Raw genomic sequence first — 19878 nt, forward strand, 5'->3', positions numbered from 1 at the left:
AGTTGGCTGTCGGTTCCGGGGATGGCGGAGTTTACGGCAACCTCCCCCACGGGTGGCGGGATGGCTCTGGCCGGGCAGTCTTGGATGGTGTGTCGCAGCTGCCAAGCTCTCGCATGGGGCTTGCAGCTACCCAGGACGTGGGGTAGCGTCTCGTTGGCGTAGCTGCACTTCCTGCATCGCTTGTCCCGATTCCCGTGGCGGACGGCTCCAGCCCTGGCTGCCTTTCTGGAAGAGCTGCTTTAACCAAACACAAGGGATTGGGCTCGGGGCAGGGGGCCTGGGTTAGAAGCGGGTCCTACTAAGGGAGACCGACTGGCTCCTCCTGGTCTTAACCTCTATTAGCATTAGGCCTGGGGGTACTTATCCTAGGAGGTCTGCTTCAGATTCAAACGCAAAGGTGATCTCAGGCTTCGACAGAGGAGCAATCCCCTTATCTGCATCCCCGCCTCCAGCTGGCCCTGGGGGAGGGGAGGGGGTCCAGACTGCACGGGAGGGGCTGTATTTCCTCTGGGCCATTAGAAATCAGCCCTGGGCTCTCCGAACAGCTGGGAGTTGGTGAATAATGACAGGGGCGTCCCCCTTTTCCCTTTATCTTGAGCCAATGGTCAGACGGGAGTGTAGCAATAGTGGAAAGCTCTCTGGTTTCCCAGGGGAAAACCCTCCTGCCTCCGTTAGATGTACATCACCAGGACTGGTATCTACATGCCTGGGCAGCAGCCTGGCCCTGATACCATCTCCCTCTGGATCAGCCCCTGGTTCTTGCTCTGGGTCTTCCCGCCCTGCTGACTTTTTTGGCCTTTGCAATAGTTTAATCCCCTGCAGCCGCAGCCCCATTGGTTTAACGCTGCGCTGAGGCCAGAAGCGGCCGAGGCAGAGCGCCTGCTGAGGAGCCCACTCACACCAGTGTCCAAGGGGGAGCAGAAATCGCTGGGGAGGCCCTGTTTGCTGCCCAGTCTAACTGTGCAGCACCCAGAGAGTCCAAGGCCCCTCTGCGTGGTGGGGCTGTAGATAACGTGTCAAGCCTTTGCAGCAGTGAGTTCCAGCGGTGGGTTGGGGGATGGGATGTAGTGAAAGGTAAGGATAGTCCTTGCTCTGAGGAGTTCACCATCTGAAAGTCTCCTAACCTGTGTCCCCCACCTTTGTGCCTCAGTTTCCCCATCTATAAAAATAGGGCTAATGATCCTGACTCTGCTTTTGTGACGTGCTTTGGGATGTGGGGGGGAGGAGGGCAGCCCAGGAGCTAGGCATTGTGATTAAACTGCTGTGGTGCCCACCCACCCGACATTTGGTGTTTCACGTAAAGTCCCAGTCCTGGAAGATGAGAGACCATGGGAGAGCCTCACCTTACTTAAAAAGTCAAAAGTCTAGATGCTCCCAGGTTCCTAATGTCTGGGCCCAAGTCCTCTAGCAGTTGTGGTTGTGGAGAGCAGCTTGAAAACATGATCCGAGTGCACCTAGAGGTTAAAAACCAGAAGGTCAATTAAATAGAACCTCATATGCTATATATGTGTGTGTGTGTGTGTGTGTATATATATATATTTTAAACCTCATGGTTTTCAAACCAATCCTTCTGGTGCTGGATCTGGTTCAGCCTGCCAGTCCCCTGAAGGCTGTTTTCAACCCCAGAGAGTTCGATCCAGCCATTAAGCATGTTGCAGGGGACGGTCTTTTGTCCTTAGCGGGTGATTTTTTAGGTGCAGTCATTCTGCTGTCAGGAGGTGGGGTGGGGGGCGGAGGCCAGGTCACTTGCCATACCTGCACTCAATGGGGGTGCCTCTGGGACTGGTTTGGGAAGCAGACCCCTTCGGGGGCACAGACCAGCTTGTCCTGTTATGTTTTGATGGCTTCTGATTCAGATCTCGAGTCACTGGATTGGCTGGCTCTGATTGCACTGAGTGGAGATTAGGGGAACGCCTTGTGTGACGCTGTATGGAATCTGGGGGACACTTCAGGATATTATGAATACCAATATTGTAAAATTGCCGTGAGTTATGCCAGATATGCCATGTAAGATATCTGCAGAAATGTTATAATCTGCCAGATATGATCATCTCATTTATGTGTTTGTATCACCTTTATATTGTGGGTTATACACATGTAGGTATGGCTGTATTTCAAAACGTGTGTTATACTTCTGGGTGACACCCCCCAGACAGTTTGGCATCAGCACTTCCTAGCCTGCTTGATGGCCCCTTAAGGACCATCAGCTCCACCTGACCCGTTGAAAGGGACGTGCCCATGGACAGAACTCTAAGGCTTCCAAGCCACGTGCTGGGCAGCTTGTACTTGGAACAAAGGAAATCAAACTGCATAGCAAGAGACTATAAAAGGCAGCTGCATCTTCTTCCTTTTGTCTTCAGTCCTGCTTCTTACCTCTGGAGTAACCTTTCTACAAACTGAAGCTCTGAACAAAGGACTGAATGACCCTTCCAAGCTGTGGGTGGGTTCCAGAGGGAATTTCAAGTCAGCAAACTCACCAATACTGCTAAGAACCTGATCTGTGTGTGTATGTGACTGTTTTACCATTTAACGTCTCTTCTTTTTTCTTTATAATAAATCTTTAGTTTTAGACACTAAAGGATTGGCTGGCAGCCTGGTATTTTGGGTAAGATCCAAACCTATAGTGACCTGGTAACGGGGCTGATCCTTTGGGGTCAGAAGAACACTTTGTCTACGTAAGCAGAGTTTTTTAATCACTTCTCTCTGTGCTGGAACTAGGTGCTGATTGGGAGCCAGAGAACTGGAATGCAATAAGGGGGCTGTGTGATAACCAGTGCGGGGGATCAGAAGCACAGTGTGTGCCTGGTTGGGGAGTTTAACTTCAGTGGTACCCACCAGTCTTGGGAGGATCTGCTCTCCCTTTTGCAGCCTGCCCTGATGGCGGCATTTCCAGTGCGGGCTGCCCTAGGCACTCCGGGTCTGGCCCCACTCGTATCAGGTCCGAGTGCTGCGGCGGCCATTGTTCTCCTCGCCCATTGCTTTGCCCTTGTCTCCCCTCTCTTTGCATCCCACGGCGGCTTCCCCTTCTTCATCGCATCAAACAATCGCTGCTTGTCTTCGGTCAAGGCCCTTCACAGCCTCCCCCCTCCCCTCGTCTCATTCGCCATCCAGCTATCGACTGCCTCCTCCGATCAGCCTCCGTCACCCACTTGTTATCTTTTCAAACTAGCACCCGTGTGCTTTCTTCCCTGCTGCCCCTGGCGCTTGGGCAGGGCTCCTGATCGAGATCCACCTTCAAATCCCCCCACAAAACTCTCCGAGGCCTCCAGGTCTACAAAAACTGGGTGAGGCCGCTGTGGCTAAGCTCACTACCTGCCATGCTGACCAGCATGGGCTCCCTGGTTCCTTGCACTCCCCTGGCTGTCTCCATCTCTTGTCTTGTACTTAGATTGTCAGCTCTCTAGGGCTGGGATGGTTTTGTTCAGTGTCTGGACAATGCTCCAGATATAGAGAGCCCTTGTCTGAGCAGATGCCCCAAGCGCAGGGGTGTTCAGGAGAGGGACAAGGATTTGGGGTACTGCAGAGAACATGGGAAAGATTCTTCTCCCCTTCAAGTGCTCCTTGGTCTGGTGACAGCTTTCCCCTCCCTGCTCCTGAGATGTTGTATCTCCCTAGGGTCCTTGAGCTGTTGAATTGCCTTCCATGTGGGCTGGAGCTGGAGCTCCTGCTCTCCCTGAAGCTTTGGGTATGAACTTTTTCAAAGGAGCTGAAGATATTTGGTGCCAAAATCCCACTGGGGGCTGGCACCAACTCCTTAGTCCCCTTTGAAAATCCCCATCTAGCTCTGTAATGGGCTGAAGGGTTAAACGGCTCTGACCTTCTAACAGGCCTTGCGTCTCTTGCTTTGGTTAAGCTCAGTTTGCGTTTAATATTAGATTAATTCTCCATGGCTGGGCTGGATGGGCCTGTGGGCTGGCATGAAGCTGTGCACTTTGAACAAGTAAAGAGAACTACTAACTAACCGCGTGGCGGCCTCTCTGCTGTCATCCTAGATAAGGGACTGGTTTATTTCTGGTTAAAAGTGTTAGCGCGTAGGACCGTGCCTCCTGATACATTCAGCCAAACATACATGTTTTAGAAAGTACCAAAATATTTTTAATTCTTTGTTTTAAATAAAAATATAAATCGATTTGGTCTGAGCCAAGGCCAGCCACAGTAATAAATACAACACATTGAAATATAAACCAGTTCAAGACAATTACAAAATATCCCACTCTGCTGGGCATTTTGCCAAGTTAATAGGCAAAACTCCAGAATTTGTCAATGAAGATCTTGCATTTGTTTTTTTTTTTAATTAAACTCCAACCATTCAAGAATGGACATTCTTCAGCTGGGGAGGTAGAATTGCACAGTCTCCGCTAATCTAGTACAATGTGATTCATATCGAAATGCATGGGGGCTGGCTGTCGGTGACCGCTTTGAAGCATACGGGCAACACCAATCCCTCCAGCGCAGTTCACACTGGTTGGATTCAGATTAGCTGGAATTTGAGCCAGGCAGAGTCTGGTAGGATTCAGGTTTGAGCCATTCTCGGCAAAAAATCATTTGAAATGAAAGGAGCGATGACCGTTAATAGTAAGAATGAAGATGTAAATCATTAAGTTAAATTATAATAAATAAAATCAGTTTGACATGAAGGTAAATCTCATGGGTGAACGAGGAGGAACAGTGGATTGTGCATTTGAAAAATATAAATATATAAAAATAATATAAGAAAAATTACAGAAAAGCTGGTTTTCTGGGAGGGTGAGCTGGAAACCTCAGAAACTCATAGACTTTAAGGATAGAAGGGACCATTATGATCATCTAGTCTGACCTGCACAACGCAGGCCACAGAATCTCACCCACCCACTCCTGGAACAACCCCCTAACCTATGCCTGAGTTATTGAAGTCCTCAACTCGTGGTTTAAAGACCTCAAGGTGCAGAGAATCCCCCAGCAAGTGACCCGTGCCCCACGCTGCAGAAGAAGGCAAAAAACCTCCAGGGCCTCTGCCAATCTTCCCTGGAGGAAAACCTCCCTGTCATTCAATGAGAAGGGCTAGGCATAAGCAGTACCCCAGCCAAGGACTTTGCTAATTCAGGAGCCTGCTGTGCCGTCCTACTCCCCCAGATCCCACGGGGAGCTGGGCCAGGAGCTTTTGGCTACCACAGAGCAACCCCCCCGGTACTGGAGACGCTCGTTTGTTTAAATATTAAACAGTAACTCCATTGCACGCACATGTAAAAATGCACAACCAGCAGCCCAGGCCCTGCTCCCGGATTTGCTGATGCTGCAAAACATTCAGTGATGATGCCCGTGGGTCGTTATAAAGGGAAAGGAGTTTGGCTTTAAAAACATACCATAGACCAGTTGCACTTAAATACGTCAGCCAACAGCTTCCAAACCCCTATAAATATATTAAATAAATAAGCCGGGCAGGGTTTGCACTGGGGCTGCGTGTGTGGATGCACCAACCAGTGGTGAAGCTCACGAATGAGAAATAAATAACCTTTAAATAACACAGGGTGACCAGATATCCCGATTTTGTAGGGACAGTGCCAGTATTTGGGGCACCGATTACCCCCACCCCTGTCCTGATTTTTCAAACTTGCTATCTGGTCACCCTAAAAGAGAACCATGCCCAGCCTCAAACCCCGGGGAATAGTAAACGGGTTTGGGGCAGGGTTTGCCATTGACCCCGAGAGGGAGGGGCAGCTGCTGCTGATGCCCCAGTACAATAGTTAAGAGCCTTGGTTGTTGCTTTGCAGAGTGGAGGTGGTGGGGGGAATAAGGGAGAATCCAGGCTGGATGAGCAGAGCATCCTCCGGCTGGGAGACACCCCCCGTAAAACTCCCCCTTAGATCTCAAAGCCCGGAGCCCCTCCCCAAGGCATGGGACTTCTCAGGCGCCAACCCCTGCGCCCCTTCACACCAGCGTGAGGTGGCGGAGGGCCCGCAAGGACGTCTCCAGGAAACGCTTGAAGTTGGCGAGGATGATGAATCCGCCGGCTTGTTTGTCGAAGTCGGACGAGAGGCTGGGGAGGGTGCCCTGGCCCTCGGCCTTGGGGTACGTCACCGTGTTCAGACCCAGATCCTCCATCTAAAGGAGCGGGAGACAGCAAGCAGCATGAGCAGGAGCCCAGTGGAGCCGGCGCCTGACGCACCCGGGGAAGCTTGGGCCTGCTCTGAGACAGCCGGGCTCTGGCTCGGGCCCTTCGTGCTGGCGAAAGGAGCCCGAAGCCTCAATCTAGGCACAGGTCAGGGCCGGCATGGGGGTGAGCTCCCCGCACCCTGGGAGGCCCCGCTGTGAGGCTGAGGGCGGGTCGCTCTCCCCATCCCATTCAATCCTCCACAAGCACGTCGGGCCCAGGAACGCAGCAGGGCTATGGCAAGCAGGGATTGGCTTCACCTTTGCTGCCAGGCCCTGCCCTGGCTGGCTCCCCGCCTGAGCCACTTGATCTGGGTGAAGGCCGCCAGGATTCTGGCTGCCCCCAGGGGCCCTGACCCCCCCCTCCCCCCAAGGGCCTGGTCCCACCCACCGGGGGAGCAGGAGCAAGTGGAGCGGTGTACCTGCTGCTGGATGTTAGTGGACAGGTTCGAGACGTCCAGCTGGAGGGCATCCACTAGGCTGGAGTGAGCCGGCAGGAGCTGGAGGAGGAGGGCGAGGTGGCCGTGGTAGATTTGGAGCCCGTCCCGGATCTGGCTGAAGCAGGCATCCTGTGGGCACGAGAAGGAAGGAGTTGAGAGAGGAGGCCGGAGCGGGGACGCTAGCTCTTTAGTGACCCGATTGGCATCAAGTTTCCTGTGCAGTGTCTATCCCAGCGAAACACCTTGGCTGCGGTGACTGTGCAGCACGGAAGGGGTTAACTGTAACTGCAGTGGGCCAGCTGTTCCCTTTCCCCCCGAGGGGTCGGAGCTTCCCCTGGGGCTCCTTCCTTGCCGGGGACCCCTAGAGCAGGGCTGGAAAACGTGACCATCGAGCTCAAGACCCTGCAAGGACCGGAGACTTCCCCCAGCCCCAGCTGACAGATCCGTGAAGCTCAGTGAGGCAGCACGGACCTGGGCCTCTCCCTCCCTCGCCGCCAGGCCGGCGCTGGGGATCACCAAGGCCGGGAAGTGCTGAGTTACAGCAGCGTTTGCCAGGGCTGTGAGGAAGCCTCCCCCTCTTTCTAGCTCGCTGCCCCTGCCCAGCTATTTTGGGCTGGACTATTCTTAGGGTTGGGTTTATCAGCCAGGCCCTGGCCTGGGAAGGCTTCGGATGAAGCCGAGAGGCGTTTGGGAAGCTGGCAGAGGAACAGGGTCGAAGTGGTTCCATTGTTCTTGTTTTGGAGAAGGCTGCCGTGGCTGGAGAGAAGCCAAAGCTGAGAACCAGCAGGTCATTGCAGGAGTGCCTTTCCTTCACCCCCGGGGCCGGGAAGCACCGCGGCGTGCTGCTCCTCTAACCCTTTCGGAGCTGATCCTCACTCCTGCCCCAGGCACAGACCTGCTGCTGGAGTCAGTCCGAGTCCGACCTGCGGCTGCCACCACTGTCAGTGGGAGCAAGCTGGGGCCCTTAGGACGCAGCCCACAGATCGCTCCCGCCCCCCCGCCCCGACCTTGCTGTAGTCCCGTGCGGTCAGACTCACCACTTCGAAGGTCTTGCTGTGACACTGATCCAGCGGGGCCTGGGAAATGCCCAGTTTCTGCTTGACAAGCATCAGCTCCTCCTCGTTGCAGAGCTGGAGGGTCGTGCACTGAGGTGGGATGAGAAGCAAAGGTACAGTCAGGTGGGAATTATAAGCCAAGTATTGCCTCGGCGACGGCTAGCGATTGCTGTTCCGGGACCCCAGTCTAGGCCGAGAATGCGATGGCCGGGGTGGGCTCCAGACACCAGCCGCAACCCTGCAAACACTCCTGGGAGTAACTTTACCCACTGAAGTCAAATGCAAAGTTCTACACTTAGGGAGGGGGGAAAAAAAATCCAATGCACAACTGCAGAATGGGGATCTAGGCAGTGGTCTGAAAAGGATCTGGGGGGTGAGTCACAGATTGAATATGAGTCAACAGTGTGATGCTGTTATGAAAAAGGCTAATCCCCGTCGAGGTGTATTAACAGGAGCATTGTATGTAAGACACGGGAGGGGACTGTCCTATTCTGCTCTGCATAAGGCTTCAGATGTATTAAGGGTTGTTATAAAGACAACAGGGATCAATTGTTCTCCGTGTCCACTGAAGGTAGGACAAGAAGTAACGGGCTTAATCTGCAGCAAGGGAGATTTAGGTGAGATATTAGGAAAAACTTTCCAACCATCAGGGTAGCTAAGCTCTGAAACAGGCTTCCCAGGGAGGTTGTGGAATCCGCATCATTGGAGGTTTTTAAGCACAGGTTGGACCAACACCTGTCATGGATGGTCTGGGTTTGCTTGGTCCTGCCCGGAGTCCCTTCCAGCCCTGCCTTTCTAGGATTCCGTTAGTCTCGCCTGCCTTTTCCCAAGCACTGTTTTTCTGTTTTCATTTTTGCATTGTCCTTTCCTTTGGCACGACCCCGGGAATAGCAGGAAAGGAGAGGGACTCAGTGCTGCACATTGGCTGGCGTGGTCGTGCGAGACTTTGGAAACTGGACCAAAGCAAACAAATCCACTGGCTATGTGAATAAGACTGGCTGCCCCACAGGGTTAAAATACTGACAAGCGGGAGCTGTAATCTCCAGGAAACATGCCCTTTCGGATCCCCCGGGCCAGCGGGCTGGCCAGCGTCTGCTTCCCAATTTAACACCATCAGTGCGAAAAACTTTTCTGGGCCAAATCCTAAGGGCCCGATCCTGCAAACGCCTCGGTGTGGGAGTAACACTGAATAAACAGGGCTGCTCGCCTGAGGAAGGAGACCTGCAGAAGTGCATGAGGATCAGGCCAAACAAACTGCAGTCCAAAGCAGGAGGAGGATTCACCGTCCTCAAATCCGCTCTCTGCCTGCATCAGGCAGGGGCAGAGCGACCAGAAGGGGAAGGCTGCAGTTTGCACTGGCTGAGTGGACAGATCCTCTACCTAGCGGCTGGGTAAATTGTCAGGCTGGTCCCTGAGAAGACACTTGTTCAGCAGCCTGCAACTCCTCTGGGAGGGATGGGTCCCTGTTTCTGGTTCTTGCTTTGAGAGAGGCGAAGAGACACAGTTCCTCTTGCTCCTGTTGTGTACTTCCTGACAGGGGTTGAAGTTTGCTAAGTTTGCTGGATGAGGAGGGCCCTTGTCTGTGACCCTGCCAGCTGGAGGTAGTGGGGACCTGGACAGGTGTCTGTCCCTGGGGAAGATCAGCACAGCTTCACGCTGCTCTACAGCAAGGGGTCTGACGCCGCGGAGTGATCTCCCAATCCGTCTCGTCCTGCTGCGAAGTCCTACCGCCCAGCCCAAGGCATAGCTACTGGGGAAGCCTGTCTGTCTGGGAGCCTGGGGCTGAGATCCTCAGCAGAGATGAAGCCTCCGGATCAGAATGTCAGGGCCCCACCCCTGAGTGCTCAGGGCCCGGCTGCTGGCATCCTCCCTTGTTACAGTTTAACCCACTGCGCAGCTCTCCCCTGAGTCCCCTCCAGCCCGGCTGCAGCCCCCAGCATCACTGCTGAGCGAGAGACCCCAAATCGCCAGGGAGGCGTGTAGCTGCAGCTTTCTCGTCAGATGTCAAGAAGCCCCTTTGTGCAGGTCATAGATGAACCTCTGAGTGCATTGCATAGCCCACCCCAGACCTCTGCTGCCCTCCATGCCTCTCCCCTTGGTTTGTGTCGAGCAACTCACCACAAGCTCCTCCACCTGGGCGACGTCCCCTTTGATTTTGCGGATGTATTCCAGGTCCTTCTGCAGGAATTGCTGGAAATCCTGATCCCCGGAGAACTCTGGCAGGGGAGCTGCGTGCAGCATGGTGCACCCCAAACACAGCACAGCGCTGACTAGCAATGGTAGAACAGCTGGAGGCGAAGGAAGGAGAGAGAGGAGCAGAGTCAGGCAGGTAAGTGCAGAGGAATCCAGCTGTGGCTGGAGATACAGAGCGGGAGAAACGCCCCCTTTCTGTGTTCAGAGGAGATAGTAGGGTTAGTCCAGAAGCCCCAACTGAGGTTGGCGGCCCTGTATGCTGGGCACTGCACATACACCTAGTGAGAGACAGGCCGTGCCCAGGAGAACTTCCAGTGGAAACTGTTCTCATGTAAGTATCACCCCAAAGTGTGTTGGTTCCCCCAATCTCTGCCCAAGGAGCTTAGTCTAAAGAAACACAATCTAGACATTAAAGCTTTTAGAGTTAAAGTTAGAATGAGACTTTGATTTAAATCCCCTCTGCTTTCAGCTGCTCATAACTCAGAATTTTTTGTAGCGAGGCAAACTCACCCATAACATGCAGTAAGTAACCCCACCTGTTAAAAACATAATCCAGCCTGTATAAAACACATGCCTCTTAAATGTTCTGCATTTGTCCCCACAGCTATTCTTTTCCTGGTTATACATAAAGAGGCAAATATACCAGGAAGAAGGAAGAAAAAAAAATTTTTTTTTTTTGTTTAAATCAAACAACCCAAACGGTAACTGTAGAAGTTACTGTTCCCCAAATCACACTTACCAGCCCCCTCACCTAGAATAAATCCAAGCAGTTTGCTATTAGGAAATCAGTGGCTATGGTATCTTGCTGTCGAGTGAAGGTTCGTACTTACTTTGGAGAGATCTCATTCTAAATGCGTGGAATCTTCTCAGTATCTCCTCCCCTTTTGAGTTTATGACGGTTCCCGGGAATGTGAATAAGACAGACGCAAAAGCTGTACTAGTCCCTTTCAGTTCACGAATGCTGAACCTCTCATCAATACAGGGCATTTATAGTCTTGTCAGGGAAAATTCACTCTGATGAAATAAGTGTGACAAATCGCTTGGGCAAATCATTCCTAGAATTTGTATTTTCACAGATTTGTATTTTCAAGTTTGACAAAATGTAGGTTTTCAAATGGTCCTAATTGATTCTACTTGGGACCCCAATCTTAGACCGCTGGACCTGTTCTCCAGCCCACTGGGGCAAGATCAATAGAAACTCATTAATTCTCATTGCTCTTTAAACCCCAGAATGCCCCCAAAGTCAGCCACTCCCCAAAAGATCAGCCGTTTCTTATTCCCCATCAGAGATTTAATTGTGAGCTAACAAGACATCTCAGTCCTGATCAAACTTTGTTATCCTTACAGTAGAAGCAGCTGCTTTGTTCTCCAGCAACGTGAGTAGATTGTTTGTTAATTTAACCAAGTAATTAGGTCATGATGAAGAGAGAGAAATCACCTTTACATTCCTCTCTCCTTGTTGCTGTGTTCACTTGCCCTCAAGTAGAACCACTAACATTCCCTCATGTGATATGTGCTTCGCCTAGAATTAAAACAGCATGTGTCTGCTTGCTGAGAGATCCTATGCCTTAAGTCTGGAGGGGCCCACACCATGGTATCTGGGCCCCAGACAGTCATGAATGATTGTGATCCTCACAGCACCACCTAGGGAGATAGGGAAGGATCACATGGGGAAACTGAGGCACAGCAAGGCTTTAGGCCAGTTTTCCAAAGTGGCTAGTGATGGTAGATACTCAACGCAAGACCCTAAAATTCAGGAATTGTCCTATGAAGATCTTCATAGAATCATAGAATATCAGGGTTGGAAGGGACCTCAGAAAGTCATCTAGACCAACCCCCTGCTCAAAGCAGGACCAACCCAACTACATCATCCCAGCCAGGGCTTTGTCAAGCCGGGCCTTAAAAACCTGTAAGGATGGAGATTCCACCACCTCCCTAGGCAACCCATTCCAGTGCTTCACCACCCTCCTAGTGAAATAGTGTTTCCTAATATCCAACCTAGACCTCCCCCACTGCAACTTGAGACCATTACTCCCTGTTCTGTCATCTGCCACCACCGAGAGCAGCCGAGCTCCATCCTCTTTGGAACCCCCCTTCAGCTAGTTGAAGGCTGCTATCTTGGTGTAAGGGACGTGACCGGGGTCACATGAAAAACCCGTGGCTGTCTCTGGCCTGCCTTGTCTATTTAGATAACAAGCTCGTTTGGGGCAGGGACTTGCTGTGGGTGAAATTCAAGTCACTGGGAGTCTTGCCATTGATCTCGGTGGGCCAGGGGTTCACCGTGTGTGTGCAGCACCTTGCTCTCAGCACCGCTGGGATACAGACACCACGAGGACTCTGAACCCCTCTTTCCAGCAGCGTTAGCTGGCTCGGGGTGGGGGAATGGGCCTGGGAGGTGCACTACAGCGATAGGAGCTCCAGCCCCCTTGGCAAGGCCCTGACGGGAGCGATCCTGCACCGGTCTCTGGCGATCGTTCCCCAGATTCGGGGGATCTGACCCCGGCGCTGCTTCCTAACTCCTCAGTGTTCTTTTGTTGGCAGGCTGGTGGGGAAAACGCGACGCACATTTCCATCTTGGGCTGCCTGGCCCAGTGCCAGCTGAACCAACTCCCGCCCGGCTGGGGGCAGGGGGACGATTGCTCGGAAATGGAGCTGGAGGGGGCTTTGAGCCCAGCCCCTTGGCAAAGCGGCTGCGGCACTTAGTGGGATGGCGTTGGAATGTATTGTCCTGGCTCCGTTTAATCGCAAGCTCCACGTTCTACCTGCCTGGGAACAAGGAAATGGGATTCTGGGCAGGTGCCAAAGTAATAAAAAGTCCAACCCGCCTCACCGAATCCCGGCATGGGGATTTAAACCATCTGTCCCAGCATGACCTCTCGGAGAGGCAAAAGCGGGGGGGGGGGGGGGGGGGAAAAAACAGATCCTCCTCATTCTGACCCCCCCCCGACACACTTCCCTTCTGAGGCCTTGGTCAAATCACTTCACCTCGGATAATCAGCCGGGCTCGGCATGTTCCACGGTGCCTCAGATGCCGCTCTCACTGCCCCCACCTGGACTCTCCGTGGACCTCTGAGCCCGGCAGGTGTAGGTCAGCCACAGGCAATGGCCTGTGCTGATTTGCACCAGCTAATGGTTGCGCATGTAACCGTTACACCAGCTGAGTGCAAGCTGAGCCAGCCAGCCCCAGGCAATTGCTCTGAGAGGCATGAATCAAGCCATCCACCTCAATGGGGTGTTAACTGAACCCGAAGGACCTAACTCCTGCTTGTTGTGCTCTGAGCTGGAATTGCTGCTTTGGAAAAGGGCAAACTTAGGAACAGAGCGGGTCACACAGTGGGTCAGTATACGAGTGGATCAGTATACTTCTGGCTCCGTCAGCTCTCAACCACCAGAGCTGTTCTGAGATGGCCCCTTTAAGGGAGCTGGGTGGAGCCCCACCTGCTTCCCAAGCTAACTTGAGGGAGAGCGTAAGGAGGTGGGAGGTGTGGGGCTTGCTACTCTGGCTGGGGCAAGGAGCTGGCTGGGGTTCCCCCTGGGCAGGTAGCACAGGCCTGGGGAGGAGCAAGGCCACATGAGCTGGTTACCTGTTTGGATTTGTGTTGAGCTGAGTTTGTGTTTGAACAATCAGTAGACCCCTGGTGAAAGGGGCTGAAACATGGACCCTTGAGGGGGTTGGGGAGCGGGCTCACTGATGCACTGGCTGGCGGCTTTCAGGAATGTGGGGAAACTGAGGCAGGGGCAGGTCTGATACCAGGTTTGAGGTGTCCCTGTTACAGAACCTGACTGACAATTCCCTACTCCGCCCACTAGACCAAATTAGTCTAGGGGTTAGAGCAGAAGGGGTTGGGGAGTCAGGACTCCTGGGTTCTCTCACTTGCTCCGTGGCCTTGGGGCTGTGGCTCCGCCTCTCTCTGCTCCCTGGACTGGAGAGAATTTGTTACGAATGCCAATTGCTCTGAGGTTCTGCCCCAGCTCCCTCAACGGGCTGCAGGGCTGAATTCAGTTTGCTCCACAGACATTCCTGGCTGATGGTCAGCCCTGCGCAGGGGGTCAACACTCTCTGGGGCCCGTGCGACTGGAGCCGGGCGGGAGAGCCCTCACCTCTGCAGAGCTGGCGCCCAGGGGAATTTCACCTCATGGGAGGCAGAATCTCCCGATAGCCTCTCATGGGAAGGCTGGTGGCAAAGTTTCCAAGCTTTCAAGAGTTCCTCCTTCCGCAGCGAGATTTCAGGCCGTGGCACAAAGCTGGGCTGTGAGGAACAGTGCCGGGTTCACAGTGGCGCCATGGAGCCGGGCCCATGCTCAGAAGGGTTCCCCGGCCTGCCCCGCTTGCACTGGGCCGAGACCCCACCAGCCTGCTGGCTGCTCCCCGCCCATTACTTGCTCCTCTCGGCCTGCCTGCCGGCCGGACCCAGTGCCCCTCCGGCTCCGGGCAGTCTCTGCTTCCCACCACCTGTGGGACCCCGCCTGTCTCCCCGGGGCTGAGCTGCCTGGGACTGGTGCAGAAGCAGACACAGTCACCGCCGAGCAGGGCGGGTGAGTGCGGCCGGGAGGCAGGGGTGGGGGAATGGGTCTCTGAAGCGTCTGGGGAGCTGTGAGGGGGCGGGGAAGATGTGTCTGTGTTGGGGCACTAGGGAGTGGGGGTTCTGTGTGGGACGCAGGACAGTTGTGGTGGGGCTGTGGGCAGGGGCTCTGGCCAGAGGGAGTCACGGGGGTGTTGGGCGGGGGGGCTGTGTGGCATGGCATGGGCCCCCTCCGAGGGGAAGGGGCAGGCTGGCAGCACAGGGCCGGGCAGGACACAGTGCGTCTGGCAACTGCCGGTTTGTAGATAGTGCCCTCGCACTGGGCTGGGCGGAGCGGGGCTGCCCCTGCCATGCCCTTGGCCAGCCCCTCGCTGCAGGGACCGACGCCCCCGCGCCATGCTCCATTGCCCCCATGGGGACCCACAAATATATTTGGCACTGGGCCCCCAAAGGTTAATCCGGCCCTGGTGAGGAAGAAGGGGAGAGGTAGTGAAATTTCCCAGGGCGTGTTGGTCACTGAAGGCCAGGGGCGGGGTGGTCTCCCATGGACTGATGTCACCTCCTTGGAAGTGGTGAAGATGGAAAATGCTGGCTCAGGGGTGAACAGCTGGGCATGGCTGGGAGTCAGCAGGCTTTTATTTTCAAGAATTAGGGCTATTAAAAACAGAAGAGTGAGTCAGAAATAGGAAGTCGCAGCTGCTGGCAGGAACTGGGCATACGCCCAGAAACCACGGGGATGGGTACGAGAGGGCCCAGGAGTGAGCTTTGTCATGGTTACCAAGAGTGGTGGAGTTTCCACTGGGCTTGGCCAATGTGCGTGGGAAACGGGGCCTTTCTTAGCGCAGCTGCCACCGGTGAGCTCCATTTTAGCTGCTCCTTTCCCCACCCTGGCAGGAGGCACTTCTGGCTCCTGGCTAGGCCCAAGGCTGAGTTGAGGTGGGGCTAGCCCAGTGCCATGGAGCGAGAGGAGCGCTCTGAGCCCCCCCACCCCCGTGTGTGTGGGACTCTCTGTTTGAAAATGGACTCCAGTCCGACCTACCCCCAATGCCCACACGCCGGCTCTGCTGTGCCCGCTGTGCATAGACACGGGGGACCCCGTCCTGCCCGCAGAGCAGCCTCCTGAATGCGGCCCCGTGCGGCCCCGCGGGGCCCTCTCTGGGGAACGGGCTGGGTCCATCCCTTTCAGCCCATTCTCCAAGGGCGTCGCTCAGCCCAGTTTGAGCTGACCCCAGTGCCGGGGCGGCTGTGTCTCCTGGAGCGATCGCTCTCTGGCTGGAGATCTCACTGCTCGGGGAGGCCCCTCCTGAGACCAGGCCAGGATGGGCCTTTGGCCTTGAGTCTGTCTCTGCTGTGAGGCACTGAGCCCACCCCAGAGGGCTGGGGTCCAGCCAACGCATAGGATTCCCAAGGGAGAGAACGTTTGTGTGTGTCCTGGGGGGGCAGTTACGTAGAAAGCTGCAGGCTAAGGTCTTCCTGGTTCCACTGCCTGGGCCTTGCTCTTGACTTGCCCTGGGGGGAGCGAGGGCAGGATGTGACCCAGCCCGGTTTGGAAATCCTGGATGCTCTTAGATTTCCCAAGTGGGAGGAGCTGGGAGGAGCTTGATATGAAGAAAACACAGACGCGTCCATCACACTCGGACGGGTTGGTTCATTCTCCCAGCTTGTCACTGCAAACAAATCCAGATGTGCTAGCCCTGGGCTCTACCTCGACTCCTCTGGAAAGGGAGGCAGGCTGGCGTAGTGGTTAGAGACCTGACTTGAGTTCACAGCTGCTTGTGTGCCCTGGGACCAGCCACTTAGCCTCACTGTGCCTCAGTTCCCATCCGTGCAATGGGGACATTAGCCTCACTCTGCCCCACAGAGGGGGTGAGGTTACAGCTGGTAAAGACTGACAGGCTGGGGACCAGATAAATCCCTTAGCGAGCTAGAAAGTGCTGCTTTAATGGCATGGCCAGGGCGGAGTCAACCCAGACCTCTGCCCCCTGCAGATAGGCACATACCAAACTGTCTGGCTTTAGAGGGACTGTGAGAGAGCCCTGGTGCACTGCACAGGACTGAATCTCCCCTTCTGGTTACAATATTTCAGCTTCCTTCAGAAATGACCCAGCGTTGCTGTGTGCTGTTCAGCTGTAGTGCTCTACCCCAGAGCTGGCTGCATTTTAGTGGTGGGTGAGGTGAATCCTCTGTGTGTGTGAGACTTGTAAAGCATCTGAGGTCCCTTCAGGATAAAAGTCCCTGTTATCTGGCCAGCTAGGCTATACTGGCGCCCATCACCAGAGTATCTGGGCTCCCCATGTCAGATGCTGCGAGGCGGGCCCCTGGGATGTGTTTTCTGAGAGGACCCCTCCTGGGTGGCGCAACCTGCATTCAACCTGAATGGGAGGGATCCCTTCAGCACTGCTGTTCATTGAATCAACTGTTGGGGTTGGAGGGGACCTCAGGAGGTATTTAGTCCCACCCCCTGCTCAGAGCAGGACCAACCCCCAAAGGGCAGTTCCTCCAAGAGTCTGACTGGGCGGGTAAAACCCAATCCTGCAGCCCCGGCCGGGCCTGAGGGGCAGCTCTGGCTGGTCCATGGTTCCTGGCTGCAGCGCTTGCCCCGTGGAGGCTGGAGCCAGCCCCTGGATCTCGCTTTTCAGACTCTTATCGGTTGGGGGGTGTCCCCGATACTGAGGCCAGGAGCAGCCGCCTAGTCTGAGCTGCGGCAGAGCCCAGGCCGGAGGCCCCCCCACCCCCCCGGCCATTCCTGGGGCTCAGCGCATCTGTCCCCTGCCCAGGCAGGTGCCTCTCTTCTGGCCTCTCAGCTGGGCAGGGGCCCTGGACATTCCCTCCCCCCCCCACACACACAGCTGGACTAAGAGCGGTGGGGCACAGCCCTGCACTGCCCCCCTGTGGCCATGGCCGGGATGACGCCCACCAGGTCTTCCCCCAACACACCTTCTTGCCCCAGCCGTCCCCATTCAGGCCTTTGCTGGGGGGAGGCTTTCAGCACCACCCTGCACTGAGGCCACCTGAGGCACAGAGGGGACGAGGCCGAGTGGGTTTTGCAACAGCCTCAGCAAAGCCGAGAGTCCTGCCAGGGGCGGGTTAGGAGGGTGTGGGGCTCATGCCCTGACCCAGGCAGGTTGCAGCACGGCTCCCAGCTGAGCTCCTGGCTCTGTGCACTCTGCCTGAGGCTAGCTGGCACCTGAGCAGGTCTTCCATCGGGTGTGGGGCAAGGCCTTTAGCCCCAGGCACAACGTGACCTTGATGAGCTGGGCTTTAAATCCATGCGGCAATGGGCTGTTCCGGTTCAGCGAGACACCAGCCCCGGGACAGCGGGGGTTTCGCCAGCCTCCGTGTCCTGATCGCCTCACCCCTGGGATGAGGCTATGGGGGCTGGGGGGAACAGCAGTATTGGCTGAGAATTCCTCAGTGATACCCGAGCCAGAGCTGCAAGGCTGGGGTAGCTGGGGGCTGCGGGGTGGGAGTGAGGGGCACCCACAGAACTGTGATGGGGGGGGGGGGGAGCCCAGGGTGGGGCTAGCAGGGGGCACTGGCAGAGATGCAGGGGGGGGGGGCTGTTGCAGGATGCGCCCTCCCACTTGCCCTGTGCCGGGCTCCAGCCAGAGCTGTCCCTCCCGCCAATGCTTGGCCTGGCACCTGGGGCTGGGGCTCCGGTAGCTTTACTGCTGGCTACCGCGGGTTGTGCCCTCTGCCTGCTGGCAGCACATGTGCTGCCCTCCTGGGAGGCCAACGGCCCCTCAGACTCAGGCCCAGCCGGCAATGGCTCAGGGCTAATGGGGCTGATGAAGAGCCCACAGTCTGTGCCCAGCGGGACTCTAAGGATCGTGCCTCCGGCTTGAACCCATTGCCCAGCTTGCCAGAGGCTGCAGTGGGGATCCTTCAGTGATGTGGCGCCCTCTGGTGGTGCAGTGTAGTCAAGGCACATTACTCACACCAGAGAGGGGCCCAGAGTGCACCAGCAGCTAGCTGCCCTCCTCTCCCAGGTTCTAGGAATGGCTGTGCACACTAGGCGTGCACTAAGTGCATTATTGGCACAGTGGCATTGGAGGAGCGTTCCCTTGGCAGTTTCTGATGGAGGGGGTAGGACTGGACTAGCAGGGGGCTGTGGGTGGGGATTGGGCAGATCCCCCATGTTGTGTATAAAAGGGAATCACTCCCGGACTGTCCATGGCTCTGAAACCAAACACAAATCATCCACGGAGCCACAACCCAAGCCCCAGAGTCACTCCAGCACTGGCTTCTTCTGCGAGGAACTGGGATTGGTCCACTGAGCTGGGCTTCACTGACAAGTAGGCTCAGCGTGTCTTTCCTAGCAGCCCAGTCATTTCTTCCAGGCCTTTCCCTGCATCACACCTCTGTGGCGACCTTCTTCTGTCTCTCCCAACTCAGTAGGGGGAAGTGGTGACCTGTGGTTAGAGCGGCTTGGCCCAAAAGTTGGGGACCTGTGCTGCGCGTGCACCAGGCAAACTGGACTCCAGTCTGGGCCGATCCCTAGGCACTACCCCTATTGACATGTTTAGTTTCCATGGTGCAGGATCAGGCTTGACTGACTAGCACATCCCTTCCGGGTTTCGTTCTCTGCTTACGGGACACGACCCCTGGCTCCCTGTACATTGGTCCTGCCAGAGGGTAAATCATGAGAAGTGGTGCCAGGGACACACAGAGGGGTGAGGTAGGTTAGAGGAGCCCCTCGGGCCCTGGTTTAGATTGGTGCAAACTAGGCTGTTCTGTGTATCTTGGCCCTGTTTCAGGCCAGGCCTTTAATGAAGTCCTGCGATCCCTCCAGCTGCACTTGCTTTCAGGGACAGTGCACATGCCTGGGTCTGGTGTTGCAGCACCCCCTGCTGGATACAGGCAGCAGCACCAATACCCTGGGCTAGCATATAAGATTCCAAAGTTATTGGTATTGAAGTAATGACCACCGGCCTCAGTCTAACAGAGCCTAAAGCTGTGGGATAAACAACCCTGATCAACAACTTCCCTCCTTGTGCCAGAGGAACTCTGCCCAATAAGGATAAAGCTCGTCTGTGCTGATACCAGAACTTTCGCAGGGTTGGCCTGAGAGCGGAATGAACTCCTCCATGAGCTAAGAACCATCGCAAACCGCCCACCTCCTGCTCCGAGCACCTGGTGTGTTTGTCTTCTCCCACAAACCCAGGGCATTGATACTAAAAACCTGCTAAACCAAGCCATTCTCCAGCACATGCTTCTGCTGGGGAGTAGAAGGGAGAACCACTGTGACAGATGTTAAGCAACGTGACTAATGCACAACTGGATGGCATTTATACCCTAGAGTGGGGAGCAGGTTATAAGAACGGCTATGGAACAGAACAACTCTGTGCAGTGCAGCACAACACTAGTTTTGAGGGCTGCCTGCTGCTGCCTTGAAATATTTTCTTCTAGCAGAGACACGGCAGAGGGAGAGGATGTCTGAGAGCATCAGACCACGGCCACATACGTGGAAAACTAGGGAAAAAGGAGGCCCTCACCGAAGCACTTGCTGCTCTTGTGGGCACTGCGTTCATACACAAC

General features: G+C 55.2%; 1 protein-coding gene across 2 annotated transcripts; it reads right to left on the bottom strand.

Annotated features, from left to right (window-relative positions):
• Positions 1-5464: 5464 nt before the first annotated feature.
• On the bottom strand, positions 5465-10651 carry CSF3 (colony stimulating factor 3). Of its 2 annotated transcripts, none has more exons than XM_024205210.3 (5): positions 10569-10651; positions 9743-9912; positions 7607-7714; positions 6552-6698; positions 5465-6081 (listed from the first exon to the last, which is right to left on the bottom strand). In XM_024205210.3, exons 2-5 carry the CDS (start codon positions 9863-9865, stop codon positions 5908-5910), a joined length of 552 nt encoding a protein of 183 aa, XP_024060978.1. In that variant the 5' UTR covers positions 9866-9912; positions 10569-10651; the 3' UTR covers positions 5465-5907. The 2 variants fall into 2 exon arrangements, with proteins under 2 accessions (XP_024060978.1, XP_024060977.1); XM_024205209.3 differs by having other exon boundaries at positions 10557-10647.
• Between the last annotated feature and the right edge of the window lie 9227 nt (positions 10652-19878).

This window comes from Terrapene carolina, unplaced genomic scaffold (genome assembly GCF_002925995.2).
Source record: "Terrapene carolina triunguis isolate 2854851 unplaced genomic scaffold, T_m_triunguis-2.0 Scaffold193, whole genome shotgun sequence".
NCBI classification, from domain to species: Eukaryota; Metazoa; Chordata; order Testudines; family Emydidae; genus Terrapene; species Terrapene triunguis.

Coding starts and splice junctions, on each gene's coding strand:
- CSF3 (XM_024205210.3), bottom strand. CDS start 9,865: ATGCTGCACGCAGCTCCCCTGCCAGAGTTCTCCGGGGATCAGGATTTC. Junction 7,715..9,742: donor CCCAGGTGGAGGAGCTTGTG/GTGAGTTGCTCG, acceptor ATCCCACCTCAG/TGCACGACCCTCCAGCTCTG. Junction 6,699..7,606: donor ACAGCAAGACCTTCGAAGTG/GTGAGTCTGACC, acceptor TCGTGCCCACAG/GATGCCTGCTTCAGCCAGAT.